This window comes from Doryrhamphus excisus, chromosome 15 (assembly GCF_030265055.1).
Source record: "Doryrhamphus excisus isolate RoL2022-K1 chromosome 15, RoL_Dexc_1.0, whole genome shotgun sequence".
Taxonomy (NCBI): Eukaryota; Metazoa; Chordata; class Actinopteri; order Syngnathiformes; family Syngnathidae; genus Doryrhamphus; species Doryrhamphus excisus.
In genome coordinates this window covers 204271-217135 of record NC_080480.1, presented here as the reverse complement: position 1 = coordinate 217135, position 12865 = coordinate 204271, and the positions used below count along the sequence as shown (strand labels likewise).

At 48.2% G+C, this 12865-nt stretch overlaps 1 protein-coding gene across 4 annotated transcripts; it reads right to left on the bottom strand.

The window, feature by feature from the left end:
- Positions 1-374: 374 nt before the first annotated feature.
- On the bottom strand, positions 375-12254 carry LOC131103608 (protein Hook homolog 2-like). 4 transcript variants are annotated; one of them, XM_058050014.1, is made up of 22 exons: positions 11878-12254; positions 11010-11092; positions 10561-10633; positions 10436-10486; positions 10018-10150; positions 9599-9666; positions 9189-9254; positions 9005-9085; positions 7892-8052; positions 7555-7695; positions 6603-6804; positions 6361-6471; positions 6058-6145; positions 5227-5293; positions 4815-4952; positions 4169-4256; positions 2844-2878; positions 2679-2761; positions 2497-2600; positions 1825-1929; positions 1564-1635; positions 375-1323 (listed from the first exon to the last, which is right to left on the bottom strand). In XM_058050014.1, exons 1-22 carry the CDS (start codon positions 11920-11922, stop codon positions 1195-1197), a joined length of 2124 nt encoding a protein of 707 aa, XP_057905997.1. In that variant the 5' UTR covers positions 11923-12254; the 3' UTR covers positions 375-1194. The 4 variants fall into 4 exon arrangements, with proteins under 4 accessions (XP_057905997.1, XP_057905996.1, XP_057905995.1 ...); XM_058050013.1 differs by lacking the exon at positions 11878-12254 and adding an exon at positions 11651-11836 and having other exon boundaries at positions 2506-2600; XM_058050012.1 differs by lacking the exon at positions 11878-12254 and adding an exon at positions 11651-11833.
- Between the last annotated feature and the right edge of the window lie 611 nt (positions 12255-12865).

The following is a 12865-nucleotide window of genomic DNA, read 5'->3' as shown; positions in this document are numbered from 1 at the left end:
GGGTAGAAAGAGCATCCCATTTATTGGTTGTGCAAACGTGTACAGAGGCCAAAGTGTGTCCATCCCTGTAAGTCCAGTGTGCTGTCAGCCATTAGACCAGATTCTATTCAAACAAAGCCAAACGTGCAACAACCCCCCCCCCCCTCCAAAAAACACAACATGTGCACACAAACAAAAAGACACACTTGAGGCGTTTGGTCTGTAAAGACTACAGCACATTGTCAGGGACTTGGGAGCTATGATTAATATTATTATGATTAATAAGAGTTCATCCGTGGACAAGATGAGTCGTGATGAAAGGCATCTGTCAATCAAAAGGCCAAGGTCATGTGATGAATATGACCAGCTTCACTTCATCGTATCGTTTCTTGATGATGATGATGTCATCAAAGCGGTTGCCTTCATTCCCATTTGTGTCAGCTAAAGTGGTGCGTGCATTTAGGTCAAACACCCTGTTTCACATGGGGGGGGGGTCACAATGAACATCCTAAACTGGTGCCAATATGGAGTACATGAATGAAGATGGGCTGACACCTGAAACAACAGCCGTCACTCAAACAGAGCACAATGAACACCCCAACGCCTGGTGTCTTCTAGAAGGCACTGCTAGCTAACGTGCTATGGTGAGCTTTCACGAGGTTCTCCAACGTGAAGTTCAAGTAGGACTACAGCGTACCGTGGAGGTATTGGGATAAAGAGTGCAGCTGATCCCATATGTTTCATATCACACTGTCCTTGGAGGACCCCACCAGGTCCTCCAAGGCAGGGGTGTCCAACCCATGGCACGGAGGCCGGGACACCGCAGGTTTTCTTTCTCGCCGGTGATTTTGATGGATCAACACCACCTTCTAATTGAGGGAAGGAGGTCATGAATGAAATCACCTGCTGGAGATAAACCTGCAGTGCTTCGGCCTCCATTGACGTGTGCTCCAAGGAGATCTTAAGAAGAACCCTGGAAAAACAGCCCCCTCCCCTCAAGAGCGGGTTAAAAGAAATAAAAGACTAATTAAAAAGAGCAGAGTTCTCCAAAGAACGGAGCTAAAATAAAGATCACCTTAAAAGGCGGCTGTGCTGCTGTGGTATTTCTATACATTGAGGGTGCAGGACCACGTGGAGCCACCAGGGGGCATCAGCAGCTAGAGACGATTCACAGCACAAGGCAGGAGACCAAGGCGGGCCTCATTGAGTGAGGAGTCATCTTGGGTGGGGTCGAGTCAGGCCTCTCCTGGCGTTGGTGGCCAGCCGCTGCCGGGCCAGGAAGGACATGGTGTGGTCGGGGGGGCCCAGCCGCTCGCCTGCCACTCGCTGATGCAAGGCCATTCCCTGAGGAACCGGAGGAAGAGCAAGTGGAGTTGCAGCTTAGAAACTCTGGTTGACCTTCTGCATAGAGCTGAATGCTATTAGAGCCCTCTAGACATGCAATAACACCCCTATGGTCGCCCTTAGACTCTATGACCCAATACAGTAGATAGGAGAGAAAAGAAGCTATTTAAGACAAAGCTCAATATGGTGGTCTCTGGTGGAACTTTGCGGGCCACAAGTGGTGGATCTCCCGTGACTTACCATGTTGTACCAGGCGCTGATGATGAGCTTCTCCTCCTGGTCGTGTCTGGACCTGCTCTTCTCATAGTCATGCTGAGCACAGGAACACCAGCAGTCAGATGTCAGATAAAGACAAAGCTAGCGTGTGCAATTCAATATTCAGGAGAAAGCCCAGCCCTGACGTTGCTATGGCAACACTCATTCGTCATGCGTGATGCTAGCATTCACCTCCAAGGATGACTAGCATGTGAGGAACAAGCCACAAACACCCCATGTGCTCACCTCCAGGTGTTGGATTTTCCTCTCTTTCTCCGTCAGCTGGTTCTTCAAGGCCTGAATGTCAGGACCCGCAGACACGGACTGTTGAGGATCCAGTGTCTTGATCACCTGCACAAGCCAAGGCATCTGGTCAGGGTGGACCAGCACAGGTCCACGACGAGCAGCATAGACCATGGATGGCACTGCAATGCTGCCCCTGTCCACCAGAGGGAGCCAGAGGAGGTTGGAGCCCAGAAGGAGGCTGACGTCATTGCAGCGCCCCAAAGAATGCACTGCTCAGACGCAATGTATGATGGGACATTTTAAAGTGGTTCTATTGTCGTATACGATGCCCTGGGAGGGCGCGGCTAGCTCGTGATTGGCTCCTGCTGAAGAAAGGGCGGTCGTTTCCTCGGCGACTCGGGAGCAGCCAAGTATTTAACCAATTGGTCGTAGCTTTGACGTAAAGGAGATTCACCAGATTAGAACCCAGTCGGGAATCAGCCGCTGTGCAAACTGTCGGTTGAGAGTTGAAGTCCACGGGACATGACGCCATTAACGTCTACAAGTAGTGATGTCATAGCTCTCTCGACCCCCCCCCCCAGACAAGGTTTCTCTGAACGTGAAACATCATCAGGATATCTCATGACACTCCGAGTACAAAGTGACACCAATTTAATAAAAAAAGGGACAGACCGTTCTTGCCTTCTCCACGTAGCGCTTGCATCGCTCCTCCATCTGCTTCATGTCCTCGTCCTTCTTCCGCAAGATCTCCTGGAGCTCATCTATCTTCTTTGCCACTGAGTGACACACCAGGGGTCAAAGGTGAAAAACGACCCCAAATCTTTGCTGAAACACATTTAGACTTGAGACTCAACTGTTGCTGTCCACTCTGGGCTCCAGGTTGTCAATCACTTCCCTCTTCTTCTGGAGATCAGTGTGAGCCTCATGGAGCTTCTCCCTGGAGGGAAATATGAGGAAATGTGAGTGGATGATTAAGATTAGGTGAATATTTGCAGGAACGTTTCCACGGCACTACTTACAAATGCTCCTCAAGTTTCTTCTTCAATAAAGAGGACTGTATTAAGAACACAGGGACAGTACAAACGCTCAACATCAAAACAGTCTTGAATCATTTAAAGGTCCTCTCACACACACACACACACGCGCACACACACACACACACACACCCACACACACGCACACACGCACACACACACACACACACACACACACACACACACACACACACACACTAAAAGTTGTGTGTCAAGCTGTCATAGAGGATCACAGGCCAGTTGGACAGAGGGTGGGCCGTACTTACGATGGCCTGATTTTGGCAGGGTCGTTCAGTGGGGCAGGCGGGGAGAGACAGAGAAGAGGGGGGGGGGGGCGTTAACATGAATCACCACAGCAAAGCAAGCGCGGGTTCTATTCCCACATGCCACATGTGTCAAACATAGAACACCACACGTCAATCAAGCGGCAGTCAGCGCATGCTTGCTGGAATGTTTACATGTAGTAAAGTCCTGAACATTTACAGTAGAACCACGGCACATAGAAGGGTGGACATTTGCCAAATCCATGGCACGCACCCGACTACCATGCTATTACCATGTTATGACTTCCTGTCCAAATACACCACATGGTGGCGTTATTGCAGCAATTCCTCCTTTATCGAGGTTTAGTAGGATTCCTTATTTATGCATGGAATAGTTTGACAGATCATGGAAAACCTGGTCATGAGCTAAATACAGTCTTTAAGATTGGAGCCCTCTAGACATGAAATAACACCCCTATAGTCACCTCTACGCTCCTACAAGTCCATATCGTAGACATGAGAGTGAAGCCATTTAAAGACCACCATAAACACCATGGGCCGTCATGACCGGAGTTCATGAATAAAATGATACATTTTTGAGGGTATATTTTTCCATGTACTTTTCCTTAGTTGTGATTTCCACACAGTCCCACTTACATGAGCTTCTCCAATAAAAGTCACATTAAAGGGGACCTATGATGCTTTTGCCACTTTCCTGACCATGAAATGTTGTATTCTCGTGTTAAAGCGTCAGATGGTGAGCTTTGGCATTTGGACGTGAGCCCTGAAAGACGTTCTAGTGACGTCAACGCCATTATACGCGCACCTACGTATTCAGAAGTCACACTTGGGGTGGAGTAAATTAAATACATCGTCTGGGTTGGAAGCAAGAAGTAGTAATAATAATAATAATAATAATAATAAGCGCGGAGATAGATGGACAGTCAGCATAATAGATCCCCTTTAAAAGCTAGTTTGATCTGTTTGGTGCAAGTAGACTTAAGTGACGGAAGTAACCCGAGGAGAAAGAAGCAGACCACCACTCACGTCCTCGGCCTTGTTGTCTTGCTCCTGAAGTGTTTTCTGGAGCTCCTCCACCTGAGAACGCAGTTCTGAGATCTGCTGCTGTTGCAGCCTGAAGAGACGGAACAATAGCAGCATTGTTGTGGAGGCAGGAGGAAGGGAGGAAGGGAGGAAGGGAGGAAAGGAGGAACGAAACACAAAAGTTCAAAGTGTGGGTGGAAGATAAGTAGAGAAGTGTTGATCCTTGTGTATCTGTGTGCTGCCGGGCCATGCGGTGCCGCGCTAAACTGAGCATGCTCCCTCCACTCCTCTCCTCCTGTTAGTGAGGATGCTTCCCACACCCTGGGCCTGGTGTTGCCTGGCCGCACACGCACACACTCAGTCCACCCACATGTCCACATGCCCGCAGGCACGTAAACACACTCACGCACGCACAAACGCACGCACGCTGCCACTCCGAAACAAGAGACAATCTGGCTTTCTGCTGTCTGTCCTCCAGTGCAGCCCACACAGCTCAGCTGAGCAAACAGTCCAGAGGGTGAGTTGACATTTAGGCAGATATCACTCCTACCACCCGCCAAACACCCGTCTTAATGTCAAGGAACACACAATATGGCGGCACGGAGGATGGCGGGAGGTGGGCGTGCGTTGACGACAGGCTGTCACCTACCTGTTTTGGGTTTCTAGAGCGTTCTTGCTGCGCTGAGCACCCTCCAGCTCAGCCTGCACCTCCTCTACCTTCTGCCTGTAGGTTTCCTCCTGAACGCACAGCATCTTGTTTTCACTCTGGAGGCGTACCACCGTCTCCCTGGACCCACAAGAAGACAACAGAAAGTGGTTCAGGTGCCTTCATGTGGGATTCTGCACTGCAGCTCCACTATTACCATTCAGGAGGAATCTGACAGCAGCTGATTATTCTCATTACTGTTCATATGATCTATTGGTCCAACATTGGAGCGCTAAAAAGTGAGCAGGTCTAAGAATAAATAAGAAATGATACTGCCGCCAGTGCATGTTTCTGTCAGGATAAGGTACAATCCCTAAATAATGCCGGGACTCTCAGCGTATTCATATGAACATACTTGAGCTCTGTGGGCATGATCTCTGCAGCAAGGTTTCCTACGGCAGCCTCGTCGTCACACAAACCTCCTGTGGAGAGATTATGTTTCAGTGGGAATGTTGACACGTGTACGGGTATTTCTCATGAAATGACTCGCTGTGTACGGCGCTCAAACTAGACTTTACACTCTGGGTGGATATAATCAATGGAAATGATCCATCCAATCAAGATCATCATCAACAAGCCATCAGAGTGGGCTTCTACCGTTATGGAGAAGACCGCTCCTCTGCACTCATGTTGTGCAGTGGTACACGTGTGCACGCAACCTGCAAGACACGCGGGCCATTCAAAAAATGACTTCAGAAGGTTCCTGGGCTGCTGATTTTAGAACCGTTTGTGTGGACATGAACAAAGTAACAGGTTACTTTAAGCTGGACTCCATGCCAACGGTCCGACTGGGTTCTATACATGAGCACCACACACCTCACCTTGCTTTCCGCCAATCACGCATCACTATCACACCAAAGGTGGCGGCACTGACATTTGGAATGTACAGGCAAGCATGAATAACATTACTGACCCATATGTCGCTGCTGACACGGCCCAAGCACATAGAAAATGGCAGCCTTCTCTACAGACCAACAAAGAGGCTCCGCTCATGCGGCAAAAACTACTCAAATGGTTTCTTACAATAATAGATAGAATATCAATAGACACATTGACCTGACGATCGTGGCCAGGGTTTAACTTTCTCAAGGTTTTTCTCCGTCTCCTCCACCGTTTTCATGAGGTGCTATTTTTGGACATGCATTTCATCATCCGGCCTATCAGCTGTGCTGATGTCAAAGTTCACCTCCTCCACTGAGGCACCGCTGTTGGACTTGGACACATCTCAGCTCGTCGTTTGTCTCCCGAAGTGTGTCTCTTTCTGACATCAGACGCTGAAAAACAGAAGCATGAGGTCCATTTATCTGGTTGCCATGTTCACGTCGTACGAGGCCCTACATGTCTCCTTCCTCAGGATAATATTAACCCCATGCGTGTTTATGGCATGGTATCTATACACCTTCAAATGAACTAAATACTACTACTACTACTACTACTACTACTACTACCACTACGCCTCCTTTGCAACTTCATAGTGTTCACCACTCACTTCTTTCTCTTGTAGGAGCGCGTCATACTTGTCGTAAAGGTTCTTATACTCAAACTGCCACTTCTCAGCTTTCATGGCCTCCGACTGGTGCTTGGTGTGAAGTTGGCGAGCCTGCAAGTCGGAGGGGAGGGCAAAGCAACAGGCTGCGTTGGCAAGACGGTACACCAGAACCTCACGGCTGCGTGGGATGTCCACACAGAAAGGGTGTGGCTCTTGCTCCGCCCTCACGCCACCCAGCTTGCCTGGTTCTTGTAGGTGTCCAGCTGAGTACGGACAACGTTAGCTCTGCGCAGCTCCTCCTCCAGCTCGCAGGTGCGCTGCATGTACACGGTGTTGCGCTGCTCCAGGAGGCGCACCTGTCTGCGCAGATCACCCAGATCTTCCAGCTTCCTTTTGTACGTCTCCACCAGCGTTTCCAGCTGGTTCACCCGGTCGGATGAGTGCCTGAGGAGGAGGAGGGGCAGCACAAGACCGGATGAAGAAAATCTCTCTCTTAGGACTACAGAAGCGCTCTGACGCACGCTAGCATCAATGCATGAAATCTTTTATCAACACAGATGTCAGCGTGAGGAGGTGAATGGACGTCTGCGTGTGGGCGGTGTGGGAGTTGTTTCTGTGAGCGGAAGATGATAATGGATGAACTACAGCTTCAGCATTCCCACTTGGAATTGTGTTTTGATGACGTCAAAAGGACTGGCTATTTTGAATCCCGCTATTTGGTTGACCATCTACCAATTATTTAGAAATGGAACATTCTGCAGCTTTGTGTGCGACTGTGCGGACGCTACACAAACACGCACATCAAATAGAAGATGGGACTTGGCAAGCGGCTAACATGATGCCGTCGTCTATTCCTGCTTGGGACGCTTTGGTTTTTTTAGTTGCATCAGCTTCACATGAGGCAAGTCTAAACGGAGCCCTCCAGAGCTGGTCACGCCACCCGTGTACGGATTGCCGAGGCAACTTCAAACTGAAAGCAAAAGCACAAACGTGCACCTAGAGAGCAACAACACGTATTCAGGGTGACAATGAGTACATGTTGGCAGGTCTGTCAACTTGAAACAGTAGAAGACGTAATACACCATTTGCAGAAATGTAAAGGGTACTCACTCTTTCACGCCCGCCACAAATATGAAAGTATGAACATTAAACACGAACATCCGCCATTGTTGACACCGGCAAGGAGTTTCTCACCTGAGAATATCCATCTCGTCTTTGAGGGCTTGGGCTTCTTGAGCCAGGCTGGTCAGATCTTCGTTTCGTTGCTGCAGGTCGGACACCTCGCGCTCAAGCATGTCAGCATGCACACGCGTGTCATCTCGGCTGTTCTCCAGTCTGACAGGTAGACAGTAGAGTAATGTCACGTCCCAGGGACAAAGGCATCATTCAAAGGCCATGACTGCGTAACCGAATGTGTTCACTCGTGTTGTCATGGACGGATATTTTTATCTGTTTGATGATCAGGAACATTGAAGTGTGACAAACCAATCAGGAAGGGGGAAAACACTCGTTCACACACGACAACCGTTACCTGTAGTTCTCCTCCTGGAGCTGCTCCATCTGACTCTGCAGCAGCAGCAGCTTCTTCCCGGTGATGGCAGTGCCGGAGGCGTCCAAAGAGCGGCTCAGCTTCTCCTTCAGGGAACGAGTCTCGGACTGCAGAGACAACTTCTCCTCCAGAGCCAGCGACAACTGGGCGGGAAAACCAAGAGAAACACTCGATGCAAACGGCGTACACGCTAGGCCTTGCACGGAAATGAAAGGAGTATTACTGAGAAAGCAGACACAGGACGGGCGTTCCTGTGGACTGTACAAGCACATGATGCAGTCAGAGCAGAGGGGAGAAAACACTTAATGTGTATAGCACACGCTGAACACATGCTTGTTCTCCGTTCACATGCTCCTCCTCAGACGAGGTCGGCGCTATAAAATGTTCCCAGGAGGACGGACATGTCAGTGGTGAAGCTGTTAACCTCAGCCTGAGGGTCAATAACAGGCCTCCGTGGTACCAATAGAAGAATTAGTCCAGGAAAGGGTACAGTTTGGCAGGAGAGTACGTTTACTACATGGAAGTCAGGCCAAGCAGGAGGGGCCTACCGGAGACGGCCGTGTCAGCGATGCGGTATTCAGAAGAGGGCAGTGGCTGCTTACCTGCTGGCCATCTTGTCTGAAAGCAGCAGAACCCTACACTGCACTTTAAGGACAGATTGCATGCTTTAGCACAGGACCACCGTCAGCAAATAGCTTTCCAAACAACACAAGTGACTAATCCTTAAAGCGTGGGCTCTGCAAGTAAACAAACAGGTGGGCCGCGAGCAGCGCCAATTGGAGTTGGCTGCTGCAACGTGTCACTTTTATCTTGATGTTATGCAACAGCTGACAATGAATGTGACTTGGGAAGAAGCTCCGTCTCTCGTCAGGGAGTGGAACAAAAGCAAAGGGTTGCACAACACACAGTAAAAACAAAACAAACTGTGGGGCTTCCATCAATAAGGTCCACAAGACACACGCATTCAACTGCCAACACGGCACCAGCAACCCCGCTCGCCATCAAGCCGAAAGTGGAGTTGCGTCATCATCCCCAAAGAAAAAAAGGATGACCTCTACTCAGACGACAGCCCTCTCGGACACAGAGGAAACTAACCTGATGTTCCAGATCTCGACAGCGCTGACTCAGGTCTGCTTTCTCATCTGCCTCCTCACTTAGAAAATAATACTTTCTGGACTGCAAACACACCACGGCCAAACGGTGAAGACACAGACAAGGTCTAGTCATGGTTGAAGTTCCAAGGACCGGAAATCGGTCCAGAGACAGAAAGGACTTTTACCTGGTAGTCAAAGTCGCCATAGGTCTCGGGGCTTCCTGGCTCAGACGAGCGATCTCTCGATAAAAGCTGAAAAAAGTCCAACTGAATCTTAGGTTCATTCATTCCAGTGAATTAGACACGTGACCTGGCAGGTCAGCGCCACACCAAGGTCGTACTTCAGTGGAGGTGCAGAGTAGCGTCTGGCAATGCAACCGCAACAGTAAACGTAGTGTTGGATGAACATGTGGATTATCTGTGCAAAGGGAAGCTTTACGTATAATACTGGTTCTCAGATTGTGTTGCACCTGAGGTTTACGCTTACAAACAAACCAGAATCTGAAAACAACAATGGCTTCTGGCATTCACCCCCGTGGAAAGATTATCAGGGGATTTTGATGAAGTGGGGATCAACACGTACAGCAGCTCCTTACCTCCTGAATGGCTGTCATGACGACATGCTGGACAGATTCCTCAAGTGTCATTATCTGCTGGATTTGCTCTGTGTTCAAGAAAAGACAACAGATTGATGAAAGTGGAGCCAAAGAACAGATTAGCCATAAATTGTCTCCAGAAAGGAAACCAAACGCCGCGTCTTTTGCCAGAAAGTCAAAGCAGCTCAGCCAGTGTTCAAAAAGTGGGCCCTGATTATTTTTAATCCTCTTTGCAAAGCATAATCTGTAAATTGTTGTCAAATCAGACAGTCGGCTTGCAAAGATCAAGACAGGACTGTTACCCAGAAAGAATCATGTGACAGGACCTGCGGCTAATCTTGGCTTTTTCCTCAGACATCTCCGTCTGGTTTGAAGACGCGCTGCGCCGTTCTCGTGTCCCTGGTCACGGCTGCGCTTACCTTGTTTCTTCTCGCAGCTGACGGCACAGCCCAATACCAGCTGCACCAGCTTGCCCAGCTCAGCGACGTCGCCCAGTTCACCGATGAGGGTCACATCTGGCAGATGCTCATCTGATACCTGGTGACCCAGGATCTGTTGTGGAAAACACTTGGACATTAATAACAACAAAGATAAAAACGGTTATCATTAATAACAAGAGACAAGTCTGGGGACGCAGCCCAACCAAATAAGCAACGGTACATCTGAAGCCCCTTTTCCACTGAAAAAGGAAAACACGGGTGTCCGCATCGTGAATCGATGCAAGGCCGGCGCCGCTATTTAGTAAAGCGTATGCCAGGAGGTTTCTGAAAAGCCAGGGGTCCCGATACTTTGGTGAGCAAGAAGGAGCAAAGGTTTTGAAAGTAAAATACCCCTTACATCATGGTAATATTCCAGCATGCTCTTGAGAATCTTTTTCAAGTTGCTGACCTAGAAAAGCAAAAACAAGAATCGTGTCAAATAACAAATCTATTGATAATAATCTATTGGTAATCTGTCATTGCCTTGAGGCGCCAGTTGTCATCGCTCTCCTCTTTCATCCGGCCCAGCCACGTCGCATTAAACCAAGAGGGGTCTCTGTGGATGACAGCATCACATTGCAGTGCTCCCCATGCAGGATGGATCAGTGTTGCAACGTTGTCGCTACGTGTGTGTGTGTGTGTGTATTTAGCGAGTGATCAGTCTCCTCTAGATACGCTTTCAAAGAGCAACTAGTGACAATGACGCTCCTTCAGATTGATACTCATAATAGATGAGATTTTATAGTGCTATAGTGCTTTTCAAAGCACCCAAAGCGCTTCACAATGAACTGAAGCATGAATTGTCTCCATGCACTCGCATGGGGACAAACGCCTCCATTAGCGATTCATGCATTCACGCTTGAATTTGGCAAAATGCTTCATTTGTGTTTGTGCTGAATGCAACCAAACGTGACACACAAGATCATACTTACATCCTGTTGAGGACGTGCGCGATGGCCACTCCACTTGTCAGGTCACGCTTGCTGTTGCACGATGGCACCTGAAATGTCTGCAACTGGCAACAAGTGGAATGGAATAGTTCAGATGCTGCCCGACCGTTCATATACAGGTACGTTCCAAACACACAGGCGCCAAAGTCACATGACAGCTATTGGTTATTGGAAAGAAGGAAAGAACTAAAAAAAGGTGCTTGTGTCCTGAAACAATTGATGGGGGGTCTCCAGATCTATTAATGATCTTTAATTCACACTCTTTTATATGCTTTGTTCACTTCCTGTCTTTAAAAGTATCAGAAGGTGTCGCAATGGATAAAAAGATGATGTGACGATGAAGGGAACTAGTAAATGAACCTGACGGGGGAAAATGAAGATATAAAGCTTTTAAAATGACATAAAATGTAATAAAAGTAAATAAACAGAATTGATTAACTATAAAGTCTGAATATTGGAAGTTGGATTTGTTTTGTCTTTCACATTCCAGTGTGCTCCAAGTCATTATTAGTACGTTAGTATGATGTTTTTATCGGGAAGTTACTAAGCTAACCAGTAACAGGTTAGCTGTGGTTGCTTAGCGCTGCTAGCTTAAACAGGCTCAACTGTTCAAGTTGTTCCACCTGTTCCACCTGCTCCAAATGTTCCAAATGTTCCACCCGTTCCAAATGTTGACGTAAGGGATCGCTAGTTAACTTAACAAGCCGTTCCTCAGGCGGACCAAGTCGAAGCCCGGTGTGGTAAAGACGACACGATCCTGCCCTCGAGTCCTCCATTCCCGCCACCGTCTGCCGTCACCGCCGATCATAGCCGAGCGGCTAGCAAGGCTAAGTGCTACCTTCTAACTTACCCACGTTAGAAGGGAATCGCACAGCTCGGCTTTGTCCACGCTCATTTTCTCTCTTTTCCACCCGTCCGACCTTCGGCAAGTCAGGAGGTCGCTCACAAGACTTTCCCTCAAAGTTAGTTGCTGAGTGCCGACACTTTCCACGTCAGTCTGGCTACCGTGGGCTACCGTGGGCTACCGTGGCCTCCCCCTGCTCCTCCCGCACCTCCTGCTGTGCGCGTCCGTCTCGGTCTCACCTCCAGCTGTACCGGCGAGCTTCCGTATTTAAAGCGTTTCCATGGAAACGGATTATTTTTAGGGTTCAGCTTATCTACCAGTGGCGACGTATGTAGGCTAAATATTACTATTATATGTTACTGGGACGTCCCATAAAGGACGGATATTACCATACGTTGACATTTCCTCCAACTATTTTAAAGCAGTCTCATGCAACACGTTTGATTATTTTGGTGGGGTTATTTTGTTCGGTTCAATCAAATATAGACCCGAACAAAAACTCCTTTTAGTTTCCTGAAGTATTTCAAACTGTGGCTTGTAAGACTGCTTGGTGGATGAGGACTTCCTAAAGGCGCCGCTAGATGGCTCCAGTTGACCAACGGCCTTACAGTAAAGCCCGATGTACTCTGGTTGTATCAGTAGCATAGTCCTTACCTTACCTTACCTTACCTTACCTTACCTTACCTTACCTTACCTTACCTTATCTTACCTTACCTTACCTTACCTTATCTTACCTTATCTTACCTTATCTTACCTTGCCTTATCTTACCTTACCTTATCTTATTTTATCTTACCTTACCTTACCTTATCTTACCTTACCTTATCTTACCTTACCTTACCTTATCTTATCTTACCTTATCTTACCTTACCTTACCTTACCTGGTGATCATGGGACCGCTTTGACAAATAAGGCCCATCGTTAAACTAGGAACTAGGAACAACCAGACCTTGGACTAACTTTTTAAATGTGATATAAGTCCGTCCCTTCCCCTAA

What these genes read in the sequence shown, in the direction of transcription:
- LOC131103608 (XM_058050012.1), bottom strand. Translation starts at nt 11,803, where the DNA reads ATGGAGGACTCGAGGGCAGGATCGTGTCGTCTTTACCACACCGGGCTT. An exon ending in TCATGACAGCCATTCAGGAG is followed by an intron (nt 9,255 to 9,598) that starts GTAAGGAGCTGC and finishes GACTTTTTTCAG; the next exon opens with CTTTTATCGAGAGATCGCTC. An exon ending in TCAGCGCCTGGTACAACATG is followed by an intron (nt 1,324 to 1,563) that starts GTAAGTCACGGG and finishes CCGGTTCCTCAG; the next exon opens with GGAATGGCCTTGCATCAGCG.